The sequence below is a fragment of the Pleurodeles waltl genome, chromosome 6 (genome assembly GCF_031143425.1).
Source record: "Pleurodeles waltl isolate 20211129_DDA chromosome 6, aPleWal1.hap1.20221129, whole genome shotgun sequence".
NCBI lineage: Eukaryota > Metazoa > Chordata > Amphibia > Caudata > Salamandridae > Pleurodeles > Pleurodeles waltl.
The window spans coordinates 1,049,055,952-1,049,079,633 of NC_090445.1; the positions used below are offsets into that span (position 1 = coordinate 1,049,055,952).

Genomic DNA, 23,682 nt, shown 5'->3' on the forward strand with positions numbered 1-23,682 from the left:
TGAATTTCAGTACGGGTTGGTTTGCTGAGGTTTATTTCAATAGGAAATAGTTTTTGTAAATTGAAATCTAAGGGCATGCCTCCTAAATGGCTGCTGTTAGCTTCTTGTTTCTACACTGAGTGGAGCATTCAAAACCTCCCCAATGATTTGTGCTGAAGTGCAAATCTCAAAGGCCAGACAGTGTCGGTAGTACACACTGATGTTCTTATTTGGAAAATGAATACGGAGGTAACATTTAGATCCACGTAGTCCTTTTGAAAGTAATCAGTCACTCCGGTTTTCGGATCGCGTGTATATGATAGTGTAGACACACATTTGCTGCTTGCTGGGTTCATTGTTCTGAGGTGACAGCTTGTCACCAACAAATGTAGTGATCACAACACCCAGAAAGATACGTAGATGCAAAGCTTAATTTAAGTCATGAAGAAATACAACAGTCACCTCGGAGGGCTGCGACTTCTTTTCTCGCAACAAGGCTAAGAGTCCCCTTCCGTATGTTCCAAAGCAAATGTACATAACCAACATTCTCACCCTATGTGATTTGTTCTAAGAAAACCACAATAACACTACTTAAATAGACAATTTAATGACAATGAGATACAATAGTCTACACTGACTGCACAGGTGCGGGCACAGCTTTGGGCCATGGATTCCACTTTTTTGTCTACTCACTAAAACACAGCTCTCTGCTTACAATGGCAGTCAGAAAGAAGCATACTCTGAATTTCTGCCTACTGAGTCAACATCAAGGTGTGGAAAAGATGTTGACTATGAAATAGCTTATATGATTGCACCTCTTATTCTTGAAGACCTCATGTTCATAATGCTTGGAAACTAACATTAGCGCACACGTCCATAAACACCTTCACTCAGGCAACTTAATGAACACTTTCTGCTATGGGTTTATTTTAGTCTTTAACTGGCAGACATGTGAAACTGGTAGCACCTGTTACAGTGGTGTAACGCAAAGCTAAGAGTCCCGCCTGAAGATTGTGATGAGTGGTCCACAAGTCTCACAGCTATTGATAGACAAAAGGCTGAATGAGGGCTCCTCTGAAAGGTTGAGGGCAGCTCTCGAGGGGCTACTGGGGCATGCATTAGGCTCTTGAACTGTTACTTGGTTTGAAGAAAACGGCAAGCATGTCGCCGGGCATGTCAACACCTGAGTGCGTGGATACTACCAGTGATTGGTTTTGTTAAAAAAATGGAAATATCTTTTATTGGGAATATGGAGCCCTGAAAGATCTGCATATTGGCCATTTTGTCCATTTGAAGAAGAGGAATATCTCCTAAAAGCACAAAATGGAGCTGAGAATATCTACTTTACATGGAAAAGTGAACAGGGGAACAATTTGTTTTACTATAGTAAAAGTGCCTTTAAAGTGTGTTCCATTCAGATCAAGGCTAATAGCACGAAGTTCTTTAGAATTAATCCTATATGTCTTTGAAAATAACTGCAATCCTTCTGTAAAGTGCTTTATAATTCCCATTATTTTCTAGTCAATTTTACCAGCCCAGTGCTCTTTAGGTTGCAATATCCCTACAAACAAAATACCTGGAGTGAGATTTCCCACTACCTCGAGTGAACAAATATAAATATAAATGAGAAAATACGCAATTTTAATCAAGAGATCAATCATATTTAACCACACACAAATACACCAAAACCAATGCATTCGAAATTAGAATATTATTGATGGGGCGAGGAGTTTACTGAGTCGCGGCTTGCGGAAGGGGTGGGGCGGCACGCTCGGGGGGATAAACATTAAAATATTTAAATACATTTTTTTTAAAAAACTTATCTGAATGCTGCTGCGCCACTTCTCCGCTTTGTCACTGCAGGCACTGGCTACCAGCCTGCCCTGCAGCCAATCCTGACGCTGCTCAGAGCAGCGTCAGGATTTGCTGGGGGCGCCCGTCCAGGGCACATCCAGGCAGACTGGGAGCCTGTGCAGGCTCTCTCCAGCATGGCAATTGTGTTGCTGGGCTTGAGAGGGCCTACTGTGCATGTGTGTTTGGCCGGTCGAGATGGTCAGCCAAACACACGTGCGCTCTGAGGGGGAGTGCTGTGTACTCCCCCTCACTGCTCTTCACCCCCATGGCCCCTTCTCTTTACAAGAAAACAATAATAAACATAAACATAGTTTATTATCATTTTCTCGTAAAGGTTCTGCAGCTGTCGCTGCTGGCGGGGGGGGGGGGTAGTGCTACTCTGCACAAATGGAGGAGCCACCCCTGGTTAAACCATATTGATTGTACCCTCTTCTTAGTAAGCATATGACAAGTTCATTTTATCAAATATCACGTAGCAGCTTCCCAAAACGTATACTGCTTCTCTTCTGCTGCGTCCCGGAGAGTCAATGCGGTGCATGAGAACATTATCTTGAGTAAGAAACTTTAGAGTAGTTGAAAGTTCGACCACATTGTACTGCAGGTAGAATGAAAAAGAAGACTGCGGAAACCTGACTGTTCAAATTAGTGTGTCTTTATAATGTTAAATAAATGCTTCTTGAAAAGGAAATGGACACACTGTAGGTAATGTGCCAGTTTGTTTGCTATACACCTAATAATGACCAAGGCATGAGCTTGAGCACAAGTGCAAGAGGTGTTTTTGTGCTTTGCTGTAGCTTTTCATTTGGGTCACATCCTCACTTTCAAGCTGTGAACTCACTCCACATTTACAACTGTTAAGACACAAGCCATGATTGTCAGATGATTTATGAATTTGCCTAAAAACACACTGAGTGGAAATAATCGTAGGGACAATAATGGCGTCCTTTGCAACATTAACTATTAAATACCTTTTGTTCTGTGTCTCGGGCTCTGCTGTTGGTAACTGGTCACTGAAAAGGCGCAGAATTCCAAATCCACAGGACAGATCCTGATTTGTTCCATCATTTTTTGTGCCCTGGGCCACTATTTCCACAACAGCAACAACGTTGATATTATTTAATGACGTGTGAAAATATACAGGCTGAAAAAAAAAAAAAAAGATTATAATATTACAGATTTACAGGTGTCTGCACTAAAAAAACAGTGAACTCGTGCATGCCTTGTCTTCAACTGCATACTTTCTTCAGCTATAACTCTAGGAAGACACACCAATACTTAAAAACGGAATTCCTTTATAGAAACTAGGTATTTGAGTAAACTAAACATAAACATTTGTTCGGTTGATTCAACGTTAAAAAAAAGGCAATCATAGAGTTGAAGTATGGCAGGGAATTCAAAGTCTACAATGAAATCAAGTTGGATACCACACAATGAAAGAAAAACATGTTTTTTTTCCAGAAGGTTCCCAAAACATTTTATAAACGTTACATTTTACAAATGAAGCTTTTCCTGAGAACGCTCACATTGTTATTTTTAAGGGTGAGTAGAACTCGCAGAGTTTCACTTCGTAGAATTACTTAGTTACATGAAAAATCAGCAAGATTCTGCGTAGTTTCGTGAACGGGCGCAATTAGGTATGTAGCTCTGTTCGCACTCATTTGGCAGCTCATTCTGCTTGAAAAATCAACACAAACAGCAGCACGCAGAGCGCCACAGTGCGCTGCTTCTCAAGTAGATTTTGCTGCTGCTCAAGTAGATTGAATAGCAGCTCTCTGACTGCAAATGTTCACCACTGCCTGAGTTGAGGAAATCTCGCCAGGTGCCGTCCTAGCAATCAAATATAATGCTGGGGGACATTAAGGGCCTCATTCCAACCCTGGCGGTCTATGACCGCCAGGGTGGAGGGACGCGGAAGCACCGCCAACAGGCTGGCGGTGCTTCAGAGCCCATTCTGACCGCGGCGGTAAAGCCGCGGTCAGAAAAGGGGATCCGGCGGTTTCCCGCCGGGATACCCCTGGCTGGGCTGAATCTCCATGGAGATTCCGACCCCCTTCCCGCCATCCTGTTCCTGGCGGTTTTTACAGCCAGGAACAGGATGGCGGGAACGGGTGTCGTGGGGCCCCTGGGGGCCCCATTAAGATTTTCACTGTCTGCATTGCAGACAGTGAAAATCGCGACGGGGGCAACTGCACCCGTCGCACCCCTGCAACTCTGCCGGCTCCATTCGGAGCCGGCTTTATCGTTGCAGGGCCTTTCCTGCTGGGCCGGCGGGCGCCCCTTTGGCGGGCGCCCGCCGGCCCAGCGGGAAAGCCAGAATGGCCTCCGCGGTCCTTTGACCGCGGAGCGGCCAAGTGGCGGTTCCCGCCGAAGTTAAAATGAGGCCCTAAATCTCGCTTACACTCACCAACTTACTGTTGGCACGCGAGAGATGGGGGTGACACGCTATAGTTGGGGGGAGGGGAAATACACCCTCGCAATCGGTTGGATCGTCCGGATGTTTGTACAATGTGTTGATTCCTCCTGACGTATAGAGCTATAGATTGCATTATTAACAGACAGTATACTGCTCAAGAACCTCAACATGGTATGTGACGACAACTGTGTATTACTATCACTGTTGATGCTTGTTATATTTTTTTAAACAAAAAATGGTTAAAAAAAAAAAAAAAAAAAAAAACTTACTGTTGGCAAGCCGAATGTGAGAAAAAACTCTGTCACGCAGAGGTTTGCAGAATTTGGTCAGAACTGGCCAAAGCTCCACCAACTCCACTGGCGCAGCTGAATTAATCACTCACCCCTTGTTAGTTTACTATGCACTGTAAGACCTGACATACTTGTTGTGCTCTCCCCCCAAAACTTTCCATTCAACCCCCTAACCCCTGTTTCCTGAATCTGTTTTTGTTGGCATTAGGACTGAAAACTTTACCACAGCTGACCAGCGCTAGAGTGCTTTCGCTCACTCTGTAAAACATGGTAAAATTGTCTTAGCCCTGATTGGCGCATTTAATTTACTTACAATTCCCTGTTATACAGTACTAAATGTACCCAGGGCCTGTCAATTAAATGATCATTGTGCCACCTCACTAAAGTAGTCCTTTAAAACAGTATGACACTTTTAACGTGCCAATTCGACCTAGCAAAATAAACCCTTTCCTAGGCCTAAATCTTACTTCCTACTTTGTATAGGTCACCCCTAAGGTAAGCCCTAAAAAGTCCACAGGACAGTGTGCACTGCATTTAAAAAGTAGGATATGAGTTTTTTAGTTTTACATGGCCTAGTAATGAAAAATGTCTAAATTTGTTTTTTCATTACTAAAAGGCCTCTCTCTCTCTCTCTTTGGATAACATTGGGTTACCTTATACGTTTAATAAGTTTTAACTTTTGATTGGGAGCAGATAGGGATGTCAAGTTTGGGCTCAAACTCACAGTAATTTTAAATCTTCTTTAATGGTAAAGTGGGACTGTAAGTCACATTTCCAAAACTGTCACTCTTGCAAAGTTGGCATTTCGAGTCCTAAACATTTGGTGCCTGCTGCCAGTGTCCTGGGTCACATGACTTTAAATTGCTTTGCTGTTGGGATCTGTGTATTGTTCCTACACAGTGAGACAAAAGGGGACTAGGTGTTGGAAGGATGGGCCTTCTGAAGGAGGCTAGCCTGGTTTCTAGTGTGTACCTAAGATACTTACACCTTATACCAGGTCCAGTTATCCCTTATTAATGAAATGTAGTCAGTGCATAGAAGCCAGGCTGTCTAGAGGTAGCTGTAGGCAGAGCAGCCAAGGCTGAACTAGGAGACATGCAAAGCTCTTGCAATACCACTGTAGCCACACAGTATTTACACACAAGAAAGACAATACTCAGTGTTACCAAAAATAAAAGTACTTTATTTTATGGACACAATGCCAAATATATCTTTGAGGTTATACTCCCTTAGGAGGTAAGTATTATACATAAAATATACACTAGTAACCAAAATCAGGCAAGCAAACAGACACAAAATAGTGCAAATAGTGAAAATCACAATAGGTTGCAATGGGCCTAGAGGGACCATAAACTATATACTAAAATAGTGAGCTGCCAAAGTTGGTTTCCCACCTAGGCAAGTGTAGTGTGTAGCGAGCCACTGGGAGTGTAAGTTAACAACAAAGGTAATAAAATGACCCCACCCCAGAGCCCAGGAAAGCATGAGTAAAACACAGCAAGTTTCCTAAAACACACTAGAAGTTGTGATAGAAGAGAGTGCAAGAAACAGAAGAGACTGCAAGACACCAACAATGGATTCCTGGACCTGAAGACCTGTGGAAGAAGGGGACCAAGTCCAAGATGCACTGAAGAGTCCAGGGAGAACAGGAGCCCCAACACCCCCCCCCCAACCTGGATGAAAGTGCAAAAGAGAACCACCAGTGAGAAGACAAAGTCTGTGTTGCACCAAAGAAGATAGATGCAGGTTCCTGGTTGGTGCAGAAGGTGTCCCACGCCGGATGGATGAATGCAGTCTGGTTTGCGTCACTGGATTCCGCCAAAAAGCCTTGTGCAGGAGGCTGGCCTGGTTTGTAGTGGGTAACTATGAGAATTACACCTTATACCAGGTCCAGTTATCCCTTGTGAGTGAAATGTAGGCAGTGTTCTAGCAGCTTAGACTGTCTAAGGGTAGCTGTAGCAGAGCAGCCAAGGCTTAACTAGGAGGCATGCAAACCTCTTGCAATACCATTATAGTCACACAGTAGTTATACACAATAAAAGACAATACTCAGTGCTACCAAAAATAAAGCTACTTTATTTTAGTGACACAAGGCCAAAAATTATCTTAGAGGCAATACTCCTTCTGGAGGTAAGTATTATACATATTATATACACTAGTAACCAAAATCAGGTAAGTAAACAGTCATAGAATAGTGCAAACAGTGAAAAACACAATAGATTGCAATGGGCCTAGGGGGACACAAACCATATACAAAAATAGTGGAATGCGAGGGTTGGATTCCCCCCAGGTAAGTGTAGTGTGTAGAGGGATGCTGAGAGTGTAAGAAAACATCAAAGGTAAGTAAAGTACCCCAACCCAGAGCCCAGGAAAGCAGGAGTAAAGTACAGCAAGTTTCCTCAGAACACACTACAAGTAGTTATGAAGAATTATGCAAGAACCAAGCAAGACTGCAAGCAACCAACAATGGATTCCTGGATTTGAAGACCTGTGGAGAGAGGAGACCACGTCCAGAAGTCGATGAAGAAAAGGAAGAAAAGGAGCCCCTGCCCACCTGGAAGAAGGTGCAAAAGTGGATTCTCCGGTTGGAAGAAAAGTACAGAAATGCACCAAAGAAGATAGCTGCAGGTTCCTGCTTGGTGCAAGAGATGTCCCACATTGAGTTGTTGGATGCAGGCTGTTTTCGTTGCTGGATTCCACCAACAAGCCTTGGTTCACAAAAGAACGGATTTTGCATCAAAGAGGAGCTGGCCGGACCCAGGAGGGACCTGGGGGTCTCAACTTGGACTGAGGAGACAGAGGGGGATCTCAGCACTTCAGAGAGCCCTCAGAGGACCAGACAGCACCCACGGGATTCCCAGGACACGGGGACAAAGGAGTTGCAAAGTGCGGCTATCGCAGCACTACACAGAAGGATCCCACGCCGCCAGAGAACAACTCAGAGAGCTGTCCGTCGCAGGATAGAGTAATGGGGACCTGGGCTACTACGTGCACGAAGAACTTTTGGAAGAGGTGCACAGAAGCCCAAGGAGCTGCAGAAGATGCATTGCACAGGAATACTGTCTAGGACGGGGAGGCAAGCTCTTACCTCCACCATATTTGGACAGCTGCACCTGTGGACAATCAGGATCACTTCGGTCCACCACCTGTGTTCCAGGGATCACGCTTGCCAACAGGAGAGGAGTCCCAGAGTACCGGTCGTCGTCACAGAGAGGTGCCTGCTGAAGCAGGGAAGTGACTCCGTCACTCCACTGAAGATTCCTTTGATTCTTCTGGTGCAGGGTGAAGACAGGCAGTCCTCAAAGCGTGCACATCTTGGAAACTGTTGCAGTTGCTGGCTGGAGCTGAAGTTGCAGGTCACAGTAGCCTTCCTGGATACTTTGTTGCAGTTACAGCGGTTCCTGGAGCAGTCTGCGGTTGATCCGATGGTCAGAAGCTGAAGCTGAAGCTGAAGCAGACGAATCCAGGTGGAGTCTTGCAAACCGAATCTGAGGAAACACCCAGAGGAGAGATCCTAAATAGCACTCAGAGGGGGATTGACTACCTAACCAGGTAAGCACCTATCAGGAGGGGTATCTGACGTCACCTACTGGCACTGGCCACTCAGATGCTGCCAGAGTTCCCTGAGCATCCTGAAACAAGATGGCAGCCCCCAGGGACACTCTGGAGGAGCTCTGGGCACCACCCCTGGGATGGTGATGGACAGGGGAGTGGTCACTCCCCTTTCCTTTGTCAAGTTTTGTGCCAGAGCGGGGACTGCGGGTCCCTGAACCGCTGTAGGCAGGATTATGCAAGGAGGGCACCATCTGTGCCCTTCAAAGCATTTCCAGAGGTTCTGGGAGGATACCCCTCCCATGTCTGTAATAGCTATGGCCAAAGGGAGAGGGTGTAACACCCCTCTCCTAAAGGAAATGCATTGTTCTGCTTTCCTGGGATTGAGCTGCTCAATCCCCAGTAGGGCAGAAACCTGTCTGTGAGGTGGCAGCAGCTGGGGCTGCAGTGGAAGCCTCAGAGAGCTGGTTTGCCAGTACTGGGAGTCTATGGTGAAGCCCCCAGGGGGCATGGAAGTGGCCCCCCAATACCAGATTTGGATTGGGGGTTCAATTTCACAATCTTAGACACCTCACATGGCCATATTCAGAGTTACCATTATGATGCTACATATATGTGTTAACATATATGTAGTGCACGCCTATAATGGTGTCCCAGCACACACGAAGTCTGGGGAATTGGCCCTGTACAACGTTGGGGCACCTTTGCTAGTGCAAGAGTGCCCTCACACACAGTAACTTTGCACCTAGCCTTCAGTAACTGAAGATTATTCATATAGGTGACTTATATGTTACCTGGTGCAGTCAAAAAGACTGTGAAATAGTGTGTGCACTATTTCACTCAGGCTGCAGTGGCAGTCCTGAAGGAGTGCTGGTATGAGCTCCTTATGGGTGGCAAAAGAAATGCTGCAGCCCATAAGGATCTCCTGGAACCCCAATGCCCTGGGTACCTAGGTACCATATACTAGGAACTTATAAGGGGGGGTCCAGTGTGCCAATTAGAATTGGTATATGAAGTCACTAAACTAGAGTGACCAATTTGGTACACAGAGGGACCATAAGCACTGGAGTTCTGGTTAGCAGAACTTCAGTGACACAGACAAGCATACTGACAACACACATCAGCCACAAACTATGAGAACTGGGGTCTTGGCTAGCAGGATCCCAGTGAGACAGTAGAAACAAACTGACAAACACTGACAAACAGGCCAAAATGGGGGTAACCATGCTAGAAGGAGGCTACCTTCTCACACCTTTGTAAACGCAAAACTCACGTTTCGCAAAAAATGGCATTGCCCGGGCCCAGGAAGGACCAGATCGACTCTACCCAGGAGGGGGAGACAGAGGGCGCTCTCAGCACCTCAGGGAGCGCTCAGAAGACCAGGCAGTGCGCACAGGAGTCCCACAGCACGGGTACAAAGGAAGTTGCAAATGGTGGTCGTCGCAGCACTACACAAAGGGATCCCGCGCCGCTAGAGGACAACTCAGGGAGCTGACCTTGACAGGAAAGAGTGCTGGGTACCTGGGCTAGGCTGTGCACAAAGGAATTCTTGGAAAAGCGCACAGAAGCCCTAGGAGCTGCAAAAAATGTGGTGCACAGGGGTACTGTCTGGCAATGGGAGACAGGCTCTTACCTCCACCAAATTTGGACAGCTGGACCTTTGTAAAGTCAGGGTCACTTTAGTCCACCACCTGTGTTCTAGGATCCACACTCGTCATCAGGAGAGGGGACCCAGAGTACCAGTCGTTGCTGGCGAGAGGTGCCTGCTGAAGCAGGGAAGTGACTCTGTCACTTTACGTGAGATTCCTTCAGTTCTTCTGGTGCAGGATGAAGACAGGCAGTCCTCGGAGCATGCACAACCTGGAAACTATTGCAGTTGCTGGCAGGAGCTGAAGTTACAAGGTCTCAAAAGTCATCTTTGATTCTTTGTTGCAGTTTTGGAGAGTTCCTGGAGAAGTCAGCGGTTAATCCATCAGTACCCAGGTACACTCTGGAGGATCTCTGGGCACCACCACAGGGCTGGTGATGGACAAGGGAGTGGGGGTCCCTGAACCGGTGTAGACAGGATTATGCATGGAGGGCACCATCTGTGCCCTTCAAAGCATTTCAAGAGGCTCTAGGAGGATACCCCTCCCATTTCTGTAACTTCTATTTCCAAAGGGAGAGGGTGTAACACCTCTCTCCTAAAGGAAATGCATTGTTCTGCCTTCCTAGGATTGAGCTACTAAAGTCCCAGGAGGGCAGAAGCCTGTCTGTGAGGTGGCAGCAGCTGGGGCTGCAGTGAAAACCTCAGAAGGGTGGTATGGCAGTACTGAGGGGCCATGGTGGAGCCCCCCCAGAGGGCACGGGATTGGGCAACCAATACTGGAATCAGTATTGGGGTACAATTCCCAGTTGTTAGACACCTCACATGCCCCTATTCGTAGTTACCACTGTGAAGCTCTACATTGGTATTGACCTATATATTGTGCACACTTATAATGGCATCCCCGCACTCCCGAAGTCCGGGAAAATGGCCCTGGACGACGAAGGAGCACCTCTGCTAGTGCAGGTGTGCCCTCACACACAGGTACTAGGCACCTAGATTTCAGGGTCTGAAGGTTAGACATATAGATGACTTATAAGTGACCTAGTGCAGTGAAAATTGCTGTGAAATAGTGCTTACACTATTTCACTCAGGCTGCAATGGCAGTCCTGAAGAAGTGTTTGTATGAGCTCCTTATGGGTGGCAAAATAAATGCTGCAGCCCATAAGAATTTCCATGAACCCCAATGCCCTGGGTACCTAGGATACCACATACTAGGGACTTATAAGGGTTGTCCAGGATGCCAAATCTGGAGTGGAATACTGGGTTACCAGTATGTAAGTACACATTTGGAATCAGAGAGAGCATAAACACTGGAATTCTGGTTAGCAGGACTCCAGTGGCACAGCTAAGCATACTGCCGAAAAGAGTGAAACAGACTGACAAGTAGGCCACAACCCATGAGCACTGGTGTCCTGACAAGCTGGATCCCAGTGACACAGTAAAAACACACTGACAAAAACTGACAAACAGGGCAAAAAGGGGGGTAGCCATGCTAGAAAGAGGCTACTTTCTCACACCATCCTGACAGGATGGCTGAGGGCAGAGCATGCCCAACTTACACTTCAAAGGGCTGCCTAGCGCACACAAACAAAAGAACCTGGCCCTAGCCTTTTGCCTTCCCAGAGGACTTGGAGCCTTGGCTGGGGAAGGAATAAACTTTCCAGAACCTTATGTGGGGTAGCATAGGAAATACCCCCACTTCAAAGGGTGGCATCATGCATAAATATTGGATCATCAGAACACCTCGTTAGTACACTCCTGGACCTGCCCTGCTGCTTGAGGCCTGCCTTGAGTACCAAAAGACTGCAATCCTGCATGAAGGGCTACTAGACCATCTCCTTGAGTCCGGGATCCCAAGAAGTGACTCCAAGGGCTAGTTGGCAAGCCCTCTGTGTGAGCTACAGGGACTTAAGTGCCAGAGACCTTGAACCCTGCACCTGGCCTCTGGAGTGAGTGCCCCCAGGTCCTGGATCCTTGGAAGCGGTGTTAGAGGTGCTCTTCCTTCCTAAACCTAAACATTTAGACAAATATTTTCCACCAAAAAGTGCCCAGGAGCCCAAAGGAGAACCAGAACATACCTGCCAGTCAATTCATCCAAAGTACATCCAGGTCAGCCTGACTTTGTGATAGGTCTTGCTACATTCTTCCCCGAAGGAGTAAATTCTGTTCAGCGAGACTTCTTGGTGAAGGTGACCAGCCTTGTGGATCTCTCATAAGCTACAGCTTGCAGCTTTGTTCAGCTGCAGATTTTTAACTTCCAAAAAACGAAGTCCTATGGTAAAAATCTTCACTGTAACTCCGTTCAGGATCTCCATGACGATGAAGCCTCCTTCTCGGACACCACCTGCTGCCTTGTCCCACTGAACTTGACCTTCTCAGAAACTTTTCTTCAAAACATATCTTCTAAGTCTGAAGGTAAGCGAGACCAGCTCCAATCTACCTTGCGTATCCGACTCTCACTCCATCGCGGTCAGCCTTGATTTTTGACTTGACCCAATTTTTTTGCAAAAGATACCCTTGATTGGCACTTTGATCTCTTACCTGGCATACCACATTAAAAACTTTTAAAATTCTTAAATCAGGTTCTATTGATTGGATGTAATTATTTTTGGTGTTGTGTCATTTCATGTATTACAATATTCTCTATTTTTCTAAATTAGTTTTGGATTTCATTTGGTCTATTTACACTTTATTACTGTTTGTGTGCTGCATAAATATTTTGCACAGTGCCTTTAAGTTAAGCCTGATTGCTATTGTGCCAAGCTCAGGTCAATTTAGTGACTTTTGAGATTCACCCTGACAAAGATTGTGATTATTGCTTGAGTAGGTTTTTCACCCCTCTTAACCAACAACCCCTTTTCTCACATGCATTAATAAAATTACTCACAAGTTTAGAGCACATATTCTAGGAATCTGGGTGTAACTGTTATTCACAGGACTAACAGCTGGCATTTTGAATTTATCCAAAATTCTAACACAGACAAAATGTGCCCAAAATCTATTGAGCAATAGTAGTTCTGTTGAACAAGTTTATCTTTGGTACACTTTTTCTGGGGATGACTATCTAACCACAGATTCCTCACCTTTAGAATATCCTCAGGTGAAAGGCTGAATCCAGAAGATTTGTCAGCAACACCACTATGCACCGTTAGGTGACATCTTGTGGCTCCAAGTCAACCATGTTCCTCCCATGGAAGTGACCACTGCAGCCACATTTAAGCACCACACAAGCCTGAGGACGTCAGTTTCTTTCTTAATGCTGTCAGCACCCTCCGACTCAGAGTTCAACAAACTAATTATTTGTCACACTGTGGACATAACCTATTTGTGACCTTTTGTAGATGAAAAGGAGTCCACTGAACAGAAGGGGGAGGCAGGGGGGTAATGAGGAATTTGCAGATAGAGTAGCCACCAATAAGAGTGTTACCAAAGGTGAGAAACTTTTTCTTCTGATATAAATTTCTCACTGCAGATTCCTTACCATCAGAATAGAAATCAAAGCAGTACCTCCCCTGGTGGTGGTTGTATGGAATGACTTATTCCAAAAAGTCTTGCAGGACTGACAGCCAAAATGCCTTTCCTGTCAGACTTGGTTGTCGAGTGGCAACAATACTTTGTCAATGTGTGCACAGATGCCCATGCTGCAGCCTGACAAATATTTAGGACACGCACTCCACGTACCAGTGCAATGGTAGCAGGCTTGGCCTTGGTGGGATGGGTCCTCAATCCTTCTGGAGGTTGCCTATTGGCCAACACATAGCAGATCTTAATGCAGGGGACTACCCACCTAAATAAGGTCCTCTTCTGCACTGCCTTCCCTTTCTTTGCCTCAAAGAAACCCACAAAGAACTGATCGTCCACCCAATGTTCTTTGGTACGGATTTAAAAAGTCAGCACTAGTCTGGGCCCAAATTATTGCACCTCTTCTTCTCTTTGGAGGGGTGAGGCTGAGCAAAGAACATCAGAAGTGTGATGGACTGTCCAACATGAACGAGAGTCACAACATTTGATGAAAGCACTGCTCCAGTCCTCAGCATCAGCTTTTCTGAAAAGAATGTGGTGTAGGGTCACTGAACTGACAAAGCTGGACCACACTTGCATGGAGAATTCCGGTTATTGCAATAGGAAAGACAGTCTTAATGGTAAGGAGAGATAAATGAGGGCTGTGCAGAGACTTGAAAGGTGTAGACATAAGAAAAGTGGAAACCAAATTAAGGTCCCACTGTGACATCACAAAGGGTTTCGAAGGAAAATGTGGATTAAACCTTTGAGAAATCTCTCATCACAGCATGCAATATGAACGAGGATTGTTGGTCCCATAAACGCAAAAAAGCCAAAACAGGCAACAATTAACTTTAATTATGCCCAGTGCACACCCTTGCTGGGCCAAAGAAAAAACAATAACAAGACATCTGACAATATGGTCTGCAGTGGGTCATTATTAGCTGCAAGCCAAACTGTCAGATGTCTTGGTTGCCAAACTTGTCCAGGATTCCATCATATACCAACTTTGTAGAAGGAGGCCTGATCTTGCTCCACGATAGGACTGAGGATCCTGTTGTAGGTGAACAAGCAAAACCTCTGTCTATTCCTCGAAAGCGGCAAATCTGTTTCCTAAACTGGAGCAGGTTTGTTGTGGTCCTAATGGATACAGCGATGTTGCTCCAGAACTTGGATGCATAGTGCATAGACGAAAAAGGCATGTTGTCTTGTGTTTTTCCTTTTTTTTTTTTTTTTTTTTTTTAAATAAGCACTGGATAGGTCTCAGCGAACAGCTTAACATCCCCATCCATTCATAGCCACTAAGAATATGCCATTGATCTATGTTTGGTAAAAGACATGCCAAGATGTACAACCCTCTAGCAAACTCCAGTAAAATCCTCAGGCAACATGAAAATATGTGGACTCAAACAATATGTGGACGAAGTATAAACTGTAAGCTTACCTGGTGCCACCAGCATCGTAGACTTAATTTAATCAACACAAAGGTAAATAGCGCACTTTTACTTATTTTAGTGAATCCCATTTTCTGAGCCTTCCCAGCAATTACAATCAACAGTTTAAACAGTATCCCACTACTTTTGTAATAGCTCGGTTTGTTCTCAGATGTTTACAACATGCAAGGAGCCTGGTACACGACAGGCAAGGCCCTTGTAGAATAGGGGATCGGAATGGCAGCGGCCTCCACAAAAAACACACAAAAAGCTGAACAAATGAACAAGTTACTTACCCTTGGTAACGAGTTATCTGGTAGAGACTATCTAGCTGCAGATTCCTTACCTTAGAATTCCCTGGCGTCAGCTTCGAATCCGGAGTTTTTTCTGAGCAGTACCCAGCGCGCACCATCGTGCGGCGTCGTTATGATCCGCATGCGTCGACCAGCTCTGCGTGCATCGTCAGGGCCGTCTATGACGTCACGGTTGTCTATATAGACGCAGTCACGGCGCGCGCACGTCAGTTCTTTTCCACAACTTCCCACGCCATAAGCGCAGAGTCATGGAAGAACCAACAATTATGGATTTGACCTCTTTGACTTTTTGAAGTAAAAATTCTTTCACGCCTTTAAGAAAGGCAAAAATGCCAAACTGATATACATACATATGTATATATAAATATGTATATATATATCTGTAGAAAAAATATCCGCAGAGCGGGGAGGCTTGGGTGGGTGTAAGGAATCTGCAGCTAGATAGAGTCTCTATCAGATACCTTGTTACCAAAGGTAAGTAACTTGTTCATCTGATAGAGACTTCTAGCTGCAGCTTCCTTACCTTAGAATAGATACCCACGCTATAACCCCTGGCGGTGGGTCTGAAGGAGATTTTTACACTAGGAAGTCCTGCAAAACAGACCGGGCAAAATGCCCCTCCCTCCTCACCTGGCTATCCAGGCAGCAGTGTTTTGCAAACGTGTGCAAAGAAGCCCATGTTGCAGCCTAACAGATGTCCATCACCGGTACGCCACGTGCTAACGCAGTGGCAGCAGCTTTCCCCCTAGTAGAATGAGCTCTCAAGCTCTCGGGAGGCTGCTTCTTTGCCAAAGCGTAGCAGATCTTTATACAGAGAACGACCCAGCGCGAAATTGATCGTTTCTGCACCGCCCGACCCTTCTTTGCACTAACGTACCCCACAAAGAGTTGGTCGTCCACCCGGAACTCTTTAGTGCGGTCAAGGTAGAACAATTACGCTTTTTTTGGGTCCAGCCGATGGAGACGCTCCTCTTCCTTAGAGGGATGCAGAGGTTCAAAGAAGGTGGGCAGGGTGATATTTTGACCCAGATGGAAAGGGGTCACCACCTTGGGGAGGAAAGAGGCACGAGTTCTTAACACTACCTTTTCAGGATATATCATGAGATAAGGTGGCTTTGAAGATAAAGCCTGCAGCTCACTCACTCTCCTGGCAGATGTAATTGCCACCAAAAAGGCTGTTTTAATAGTGAGCAGCCGGAGAAGACAGTTATGCAAGGGCTCGAAGGGAGCACACATAAGGAAGGTAAGAACCAAATTAAGATCCCACTGGGGTATAACGAAAGGCACAGGCGGGAACAGATGCACAAGCCCTTTAAAAAGCCTCTGTACTATAGGTGATTTAAACAGAGATGGTTGATCGGGCAACTGAAGAAAAGCCGATAAGGCTGCAAGATAGCCCTTGAGAGACCCAAGGAGGAACCCTGCTGGGCCAGAGACAATATAAACAAAAGGATGTTAGACAGAGAAGAAGAAAGAGGATCAATAGACCTCTCTGTACAATATGAAACAAAGCGTTTCCTACGGCAGGCGTAGATCGACTTAGTAGAGGGACGCCTGGCTGCTGGAATGATGTCACAGACCTCGGGATGGAGGTCATAAACCATCAACTGTCACCGCTCAATCTCCACGCATGAAGGCGCAGAGTTGACAGGTTCAGGTGGAGAACCTTCCCCTGCTGCTGTGACAGAAGATCCACCCGAAGAGGCAGCCTGATTGGAGGACCGATGCTCATTTTGAGAAGCTCTGGATACCAAACTCTCCGTTCCCAATCCGGAGCCACTAGGATTACTTGGGCCCGGTCGTTCTTGATTTTCTTGCGAACTCTGGGCAGAAGTGGTGTAGGCGGAAAGGCGTACAGGAGGCCTGAACTCCACTCGCGACGAAAAGCGCCGCCCAGCGATAGCCACCTTGGAAACTCCAACGCGCAAAACTGCTGACATTGCGCGTTCTCTACGGAGGCGAACAGATCTAACCAAGGCTCTCCCCACTGCTGAAAGAGTCCTTGCGCCACCTCCGGATGGAGACACCATTCGTGATCCTCTAAGCATTTTCAGCTGAGGTTGTCTGACCTGGCGTTCAGAGAACCTGCCAGGTGTTGAACCACCAGGGTCATGCCCTGCTGTTCCAGCCATGTCCAGAGACGTAAAGCCTCTTGACAAAGGGTCCACGACCCCACACCACCTTGCTTGTTGCAGTACCACCTTGAGGTAGTGTTGTCCGTGAACACCTGCACCACCTTCCCTTTCACAACAGGAAGAAATGCTTTTAATACTAGCCGGATCGCCCGAAGCCCCAGCAAGTTGATGTGGTGCCCGGATTCCGCCAGAGACCAGTGACCTCTGATCTCCACCTCCCCCAGATGGCCGCCCCATCCCAGAAGTGACGCATCTGTCACTACCGTTAGATCTGGTTGGGGAAGCGAGAGGAGTTTGCCTTTGACCTAATCGCAGTTCACTAACCACCACTGCAGATCTTTTGCAGTCCCTCCACGTCGGTAAGATTTCCCTGATGCTGTGCCCATTGGAACTTCAGGTCCCACTGCAGAGCCCTCATGCGTCATCTGGCATGCTTGACCAATAGGATGCAGGAAGCCATGAGTCCCAACAGTCTCAGAGTCTGTCTCACCGAAATCCAGGATAGAGGCTGAAACATCGGTATCATAACCTGAATATCCTGGACCCGCTGTTCGGGAGGATAAGCCCGATACTGCACTGGGTCTAGAACAGCTCCGATGAAAGTGAGCTTCTGAGAGGGAGTCAGGAATGCCTTCGGCACATTTATAGTGAACCCCAGCGAATACAGGAGGTCCGCCGTCGTCTGGAGGTGGGTGACGAGAGCCTGGGGCGTGGAAACCTTCAACAGCCAAGCATCTAGGTAGGGGAAGACTGAAATCCCTGACCTGCGCAGATGAGCTGCCACCACTGTCATCACCTTTGTGAACACCTGGGGGGCCCTGGTGAGACCGAAACAAAGCAAGGTAAACTGAAAGTGCTCGTGGCCCACCTTGAACCGCAGGTAACGCCTGTGGGCTGGCAGGATAGGAATGTGGAAATACGCATCCTGCAAATCCAACGCTACCATCCAGTCTTCTTGGTCTAGGGCAGACAAAACCTGAGCAAGAGTGAGCATCTTGAATTTCTCCTTCTTGAGGAAGAGATTGACGTCCCTTAAATCCAAGATAGGGCGAAGGCCTTTGTTATTCCTGCTACTTTCTGATTCCCAAAAAGAACAACCACTGCCTACTTCTGATATCAGGACTCTTTCTATGGCTCCCTTGGCCAAGAGAGCCGTAACTTCCTCGCAGAGCAAAGCCAGATGGTCCTCCATCAGCCATTTCTTTGTCGGAGGGAAAGACTGGAAGGGAAGGGAGTAGCCCTTCCGTATGATCTGCAGGACCCACTTGTCCGTGGTGATGAAAAGCCAGTGAGGGAGATGGAAACAAATCCTCCCTCCAACTGGACGGACGTGATCCCGCAGAACCATGCTAGGAGGGTTTGGGCGCAGTGGAGGGGGGCTGTGTGGCGGCTGACCTCTGGCCAGACCCTCTGGATCTGATGGTACCACAACCACGTCCTCTTCCGGGATGCTGTGAAGCCTGAGGACGGTGGCTAAACCGTGGCTGGCGTGGTACCACGCCCCTTCCGAAGCCTCGAAAGGGCTGAAAGACAGACTGCTGTCGTGCCGGCACTGAAAGGCCCAAAGATCTAGCCGTGGCTTGAGAATCCTTGAACCTCTCAAACGCGGAGTCTGCCTTTTCACCAAAAAGGTGAGAGCCATCAAAAGGCATGTCCATCAAGCTGGACTGGACATCCCCTGAGAAACCAGTAGAACGTAGCCAGGCGTGGCGACGTAGGGCCACTGACGATGAAATCGCTCTGCCCAGCGAGTCGGTCGTGTCCAAACCACACCGGATCGTAAACTTAGCTGCATCTCTCTCATCCTTGACAGCCTGGGTGAGAGTGTCCCGTACGCCCTCCGGGACCTGGGGCAGCACCTGTGCCACTGTATCCCATAAAGTATGGGAATAACGGCCCAATAGCCAAGAGGTGTTTACGGACCTCAATGCCAGGCTGGTGGAAGAAAACATCTTCTTCCCAAGCTGACCCAGCCTCTTGGATTCCCTATCCGGGGGAGCGGAAGGAAAAGCACCACAGGAAGTAGAGGCGTGGACAACCAAGCTCTCAGGAGTGGGGTGTTGTGTCAGGAAACTAGGGTCGCTCGGAGCGGGCCTATGGTGGTGGCTGACTGTCCTATTCACATGAGCCCCTGTGCTGGGTTTGGACCACATAACCAGAAGGACGTCTGTAAGAGCCTCATTGAAGGGCAACATCAGCTCTGATGTGGACACCTCCCGCTTAAGCACTTCTGTCAGGATATTTGTCCTGACTGGCACTGTAGGCAAATCTAGGTCCAAGACGTCAGCTGCCCTACGCACCACCATTTCGAAAGAAGCACCCTCCTCCGTAGCCAAATTAGGAGGAGAGAGCATACCAGTATCTGGAGACTTGTCCAGTCCGCTGGCCTCCCATAGATCCTCATACCAGTCCTGTTGTAATCCACATTCTAAAGGGTCCTCAGACCCCTCCCACTCCTCTCCTGTGTCTGGCTGATCTAAATAAGGCTCAGACAATGATCTGGGCCAAATTGGCTCCGTCGAAGTTGTACGACGTCGCTCCGACTCCGGATCATCCGGAATAAGGATAGGGCTCCACAGGTGGGTGCCGGTGGCGGAATCGTCGACGTCGGACCCGGCACCGAAGGAGGTCGACTGTGAGAGACTGGCGCCGGTCAGGATCCAGTATCAGATCCTGGGGTCCCCCACGGCACTGAGGCCGAAGCCGCCGACGTTGAATCCAAAGGGGCCCCTGCTGACCCCACAGGGCCTGAAGACCCACCAGAGGGTGCAGCTCGCTCAAAAACGAGACGCATGGCCTCGTAAAACACTTATTTGAGCGGGGGTCGATCAGGTCCCCGGAAAGGGGGGAAGACTCTTGGACTTCTTCTTCTTCTTGTGCCTCTTACCTTCGGATGACCTTGAATGCGAGGAAGAGGACTTGGGGCTCCGGGAGCGGTGCTGCGACCTCCTCCTGCTGCTGGACCGTGACCTCCGCGGATTCACGTCGACCGAAGACGAATCTCGGGCCGCAAGAAGCTTAAGGGATCTCTCCCTCAAGGCCTTCGGCGCCATGGCCCGACAGTCGGAGCACAAGGCGGAATCGTGGTCCTTCTCCAGGCACCAAAGACAAACACTGTGCGGATCCGTCACCGACATGGTGCAATGACACGCACCACACGGCTTGAATCCTGTCTTTCTCAAAGACATGACATAAAACAGTCAAAAAAGCGTTGACAAACCGTCGAAGCAGGGTAGCTCTTTCCGGAACTGCGTTTAACCGGCGCGGAAGGAAAAGAACTGACATACGCGCACCGAGGCGGCGTCTATATAGACAACCTTGATGTCATAGACCGCTCCAACGACGCTGACGACGCACGCGGAGCTGGTCGATGCACGCGGATCCGAACGACGCCGCCTGACGGCGCGCGCGCAGGGTGCTGCTCAGAAAAAAATCAGGATTTTAAGCTGACCCAGGGAATTCTAAGGTAAGGAAGCTGCAGCTAGAAATCTCTATCAGATAGTCTACAAATTAAGTTTCGCGGCAGGCATGCTACTGAAATCAATAATATGACTGAATGAAAAATGCATAAGTACAAGCTTGCAACAGTTCAACAAGTGTCCATGCCACATCACAAGCTTCCTGGAGGGTACGCCCAAAGAAACAACAGTCTCTGCCCCTCCGGGCCAGCAGAAGCTGACAGTAAATCTCCGTGCCATGAAATTCAACGCCTAAAAGCAATTTATAAGGTTTATGGGAGCGAAACTGTTCATCAGATTTTATGTACACATTTCAAAACCCGCTCAAGCTACAGCACAGCAGATCCTTATCAGCAGTTTTTTTGCTGTTTATATCGAGGTTTGGCATCAGTAAACCGAAACAGAAAACAAGCAACATACTCCAATAGTGATTTTCAAATCTTGTATATTTATTGAACGCGAACACAATGTATGCATCCATCAATCTGCGACGGCTGCCTTCTTCCAACAAAATGAAAATCACATTCACAAAATCATACCCAGTACATACAAAGGAGGCATTCAGCGTATGTTTTAGAGGAAGGAAGTCATGAACGCATATTTCTACTTCTGATAGTACGGAGATTTTCTCCAAAACGGCTACAATGGAAAAACAGGTCAGAAAGGATGTTAGATCTCCATTTCACAAAAACACATTTGGCTAGAACCAAACAGCCACAATGACGAAATTAGAAGGACTTGCCTCAAATGTACACAGGACAAAGGGCTATACAACTGGTACTGGTCACAGATGAAGCCCAGGCAAACTTACATGTATATACTACCAAGTACTTAACAGGGCAATGCAATGATGTTTTATGGTGTGCATACTGTCTATTTAGGCACCTAATCACGTATATGGCACACCAAGTAGCAATTACATTAACATAAAGGGTAGGCATCCTACACAACAAGTCAGACAATAATAATAAATACACAAAGCACTCTCCGGCGATCAGAATTTTTGAGTACATTGTGAAGCATTAGACAGCACAGTTGTTTTGTCTTCTATTTTAATGTTACACCCTGACCTTCAATAACATTGTAAACTATACAAACTCCTACCTTCCTTGTATGAAGGTGCAAGCTTTGTGCATGTAAACAATATGTGGCCTAATTCAGAAGATCCAAGTTGTTTTTTGCACATCTCCTTTTCATGGTTTGGCTTGATAGTGCAGCCGCCACAAGGCAATTATGTGATCATCACTAGTGAGGGGCTTTGGCTCTTCCCACGTGTTGGGAGACAGGAGTATATGATTGGGAAGAGGCTGTATGCTTCTGCAAAATGTGGTTATCCTTCACACAGCTTTGATAATTTTGTTCATTTATCCAGCTGCCTAAGCATGAACTTGCAGGGTCACGCATATGACACTGGAATGCTCTTGAAGTGTCTTAGATAAATAATGTATATTTGTTCTCTGTCACCACCAAAATGGGAGGAAAGCAGTAATTAATCTAGGCGGACTTTTATGTCTAGCTTGACTGTGTACTTGTTGCCTTACCTTTTAACCTTCACCAATATTATTTTATAGCTCATTGCTTCCACACAAATAGATATCTATTACCATATTGTTTACTTGTAATGCTTTACATTCCTTTTAAGCCAACCCTTTTGGAATTGCCAGTGCTTATTATGGTCTGGTTTGACAGCACAGCTGATGCCAGGCGATTATGCGAGAATTCCAGGAAGAGGGGCTTTGGCTCCGACCACACTGGGAGCCAAGAGTGCTTTGATTGGGCAGAAGTTGTGTGCTTCCACAAAAATTGTTTGCACCCCACACTGCTGTGATCACTTTTTTATCCAACTGTCTGAGGTTGAACTTTCAGGGCTCACATGATACTGTAATGCTATTAAAGTGTCTAAGATAACTAGCTAAATTAGGGTGTTTTTCTCTGGAAGCAGCATAGAAGGGACAAGGGCAGTAGGAAACCTACAGTACAAGTTACTTACCTTTCGGTTACTAAATATCTGGTAGAGAAATATTCTAGTTGCAGATTCCTTACCTTAGAATTTTCCCCAAGGCGTCAGACTGGATCCGGAGATTTTTCTTCGAGCAATACCCTTGCGTGTCGTTAGGTGGCATCGGTCGACTCTGCGGACGCTGTAGGCATCGTGGTCGCCGTGATGACGTCGGGAATAGTATATAGACACCACCCTCACGCAGTGACAGCAGTTTCTTTTAACGACTTTCCATGCCAAAGCGCAGAGCCGCTAAGAACACTGAGACTGGTGGACCAGAGCTAAGGACCTGAAAGGGGGAATCCCTGTCTCTAGAAATCAGTTCACAAGTGGGGAGGATGGGTGGGCGGTAAGGAATCTGCAACTAGAATATGTCTGTACCAGATATTTTATTACCTAAGGTAAGTAACTTGTACATCTGATAGAGACTTCTAGTTGCAGATTCCTTACCTTAGAAAAGATACCCAAGCAATGCCATCCTCGGTGGTGGGCTGCAAACCAAGATCATACTAGAAAGTCCTGTGGGACCGAACAACCAAAATAGCCGTCTCAACGGACCTGACCATCCAGGCAGTAGTGCATTAGTGCTTAGCAAACGTGTGCAGGGACGCCCACATAGCCTCCTAGCAGATACTGGCGGAACTCCGCGTGCTAACTGTAGGAAGTTGGCTCTGTGTGTACTATTTCAAAGTAAGAAATAGCATGCACAGAGTCCAAAGGTTCACCTTAGAGGTAAGATAGTGGCAAAAAGAGATAATTCGAATGCTCAATTTTGTGGTAGTGTGGTCGAGCAGTAGGCTTATCAGAGGGTAGTGTTAAGCATTTGTTGTACACACACAGGCAGTAAATGAGGAACACACACTCAAAGACAATTCCAGGCCGATAGGTTTTTATATAGAAAAATATATTTTTATAGTTTATTTTAAGAACCAGAGGTTCAAGATTTACAAACAATACTTTAAATAAAAGGTATTTCACTCAGGTATCTTAGGAACTTTGAATCATCACAATAGCATGTACAGTTTTGGCAAAAATGGCAATAAGCTATTTTAAAACTAGACAGTGCAAATTTCAACAGTTCCTGGGGGAGGTAAGTATTTGTTAGTTTTGCAGGTAAGTAAACCACCTACAGGGTTCAAAGTTGGGTCCAAGGTAGCCCACCGTTG

General features: G+C 46.8%; 1 protein-coding gene across 1 annotated transcript in view; it reads right to left on the reverse strand.

Annotated features, from left to right (window-relative positions):
• Nucleotides 1-23,682, reverse strand: part of NPHP4 (nephrocystin 4) — a 952,546-nt gene that overhangs the window by 706,295 nt on the left and 222,569 nt on the right. Inside the window, exon 4 of the mRNA XM_069239971.1 lies at nt 2,802-2,974. Within this exon, the coding sequence (XP_069096072.1) occupies nt 2,802-2,974 (173 nt within the window). The remainder of the gene's footprint in view (nt 1-2,801; nt 2,975-23,682) is intronic.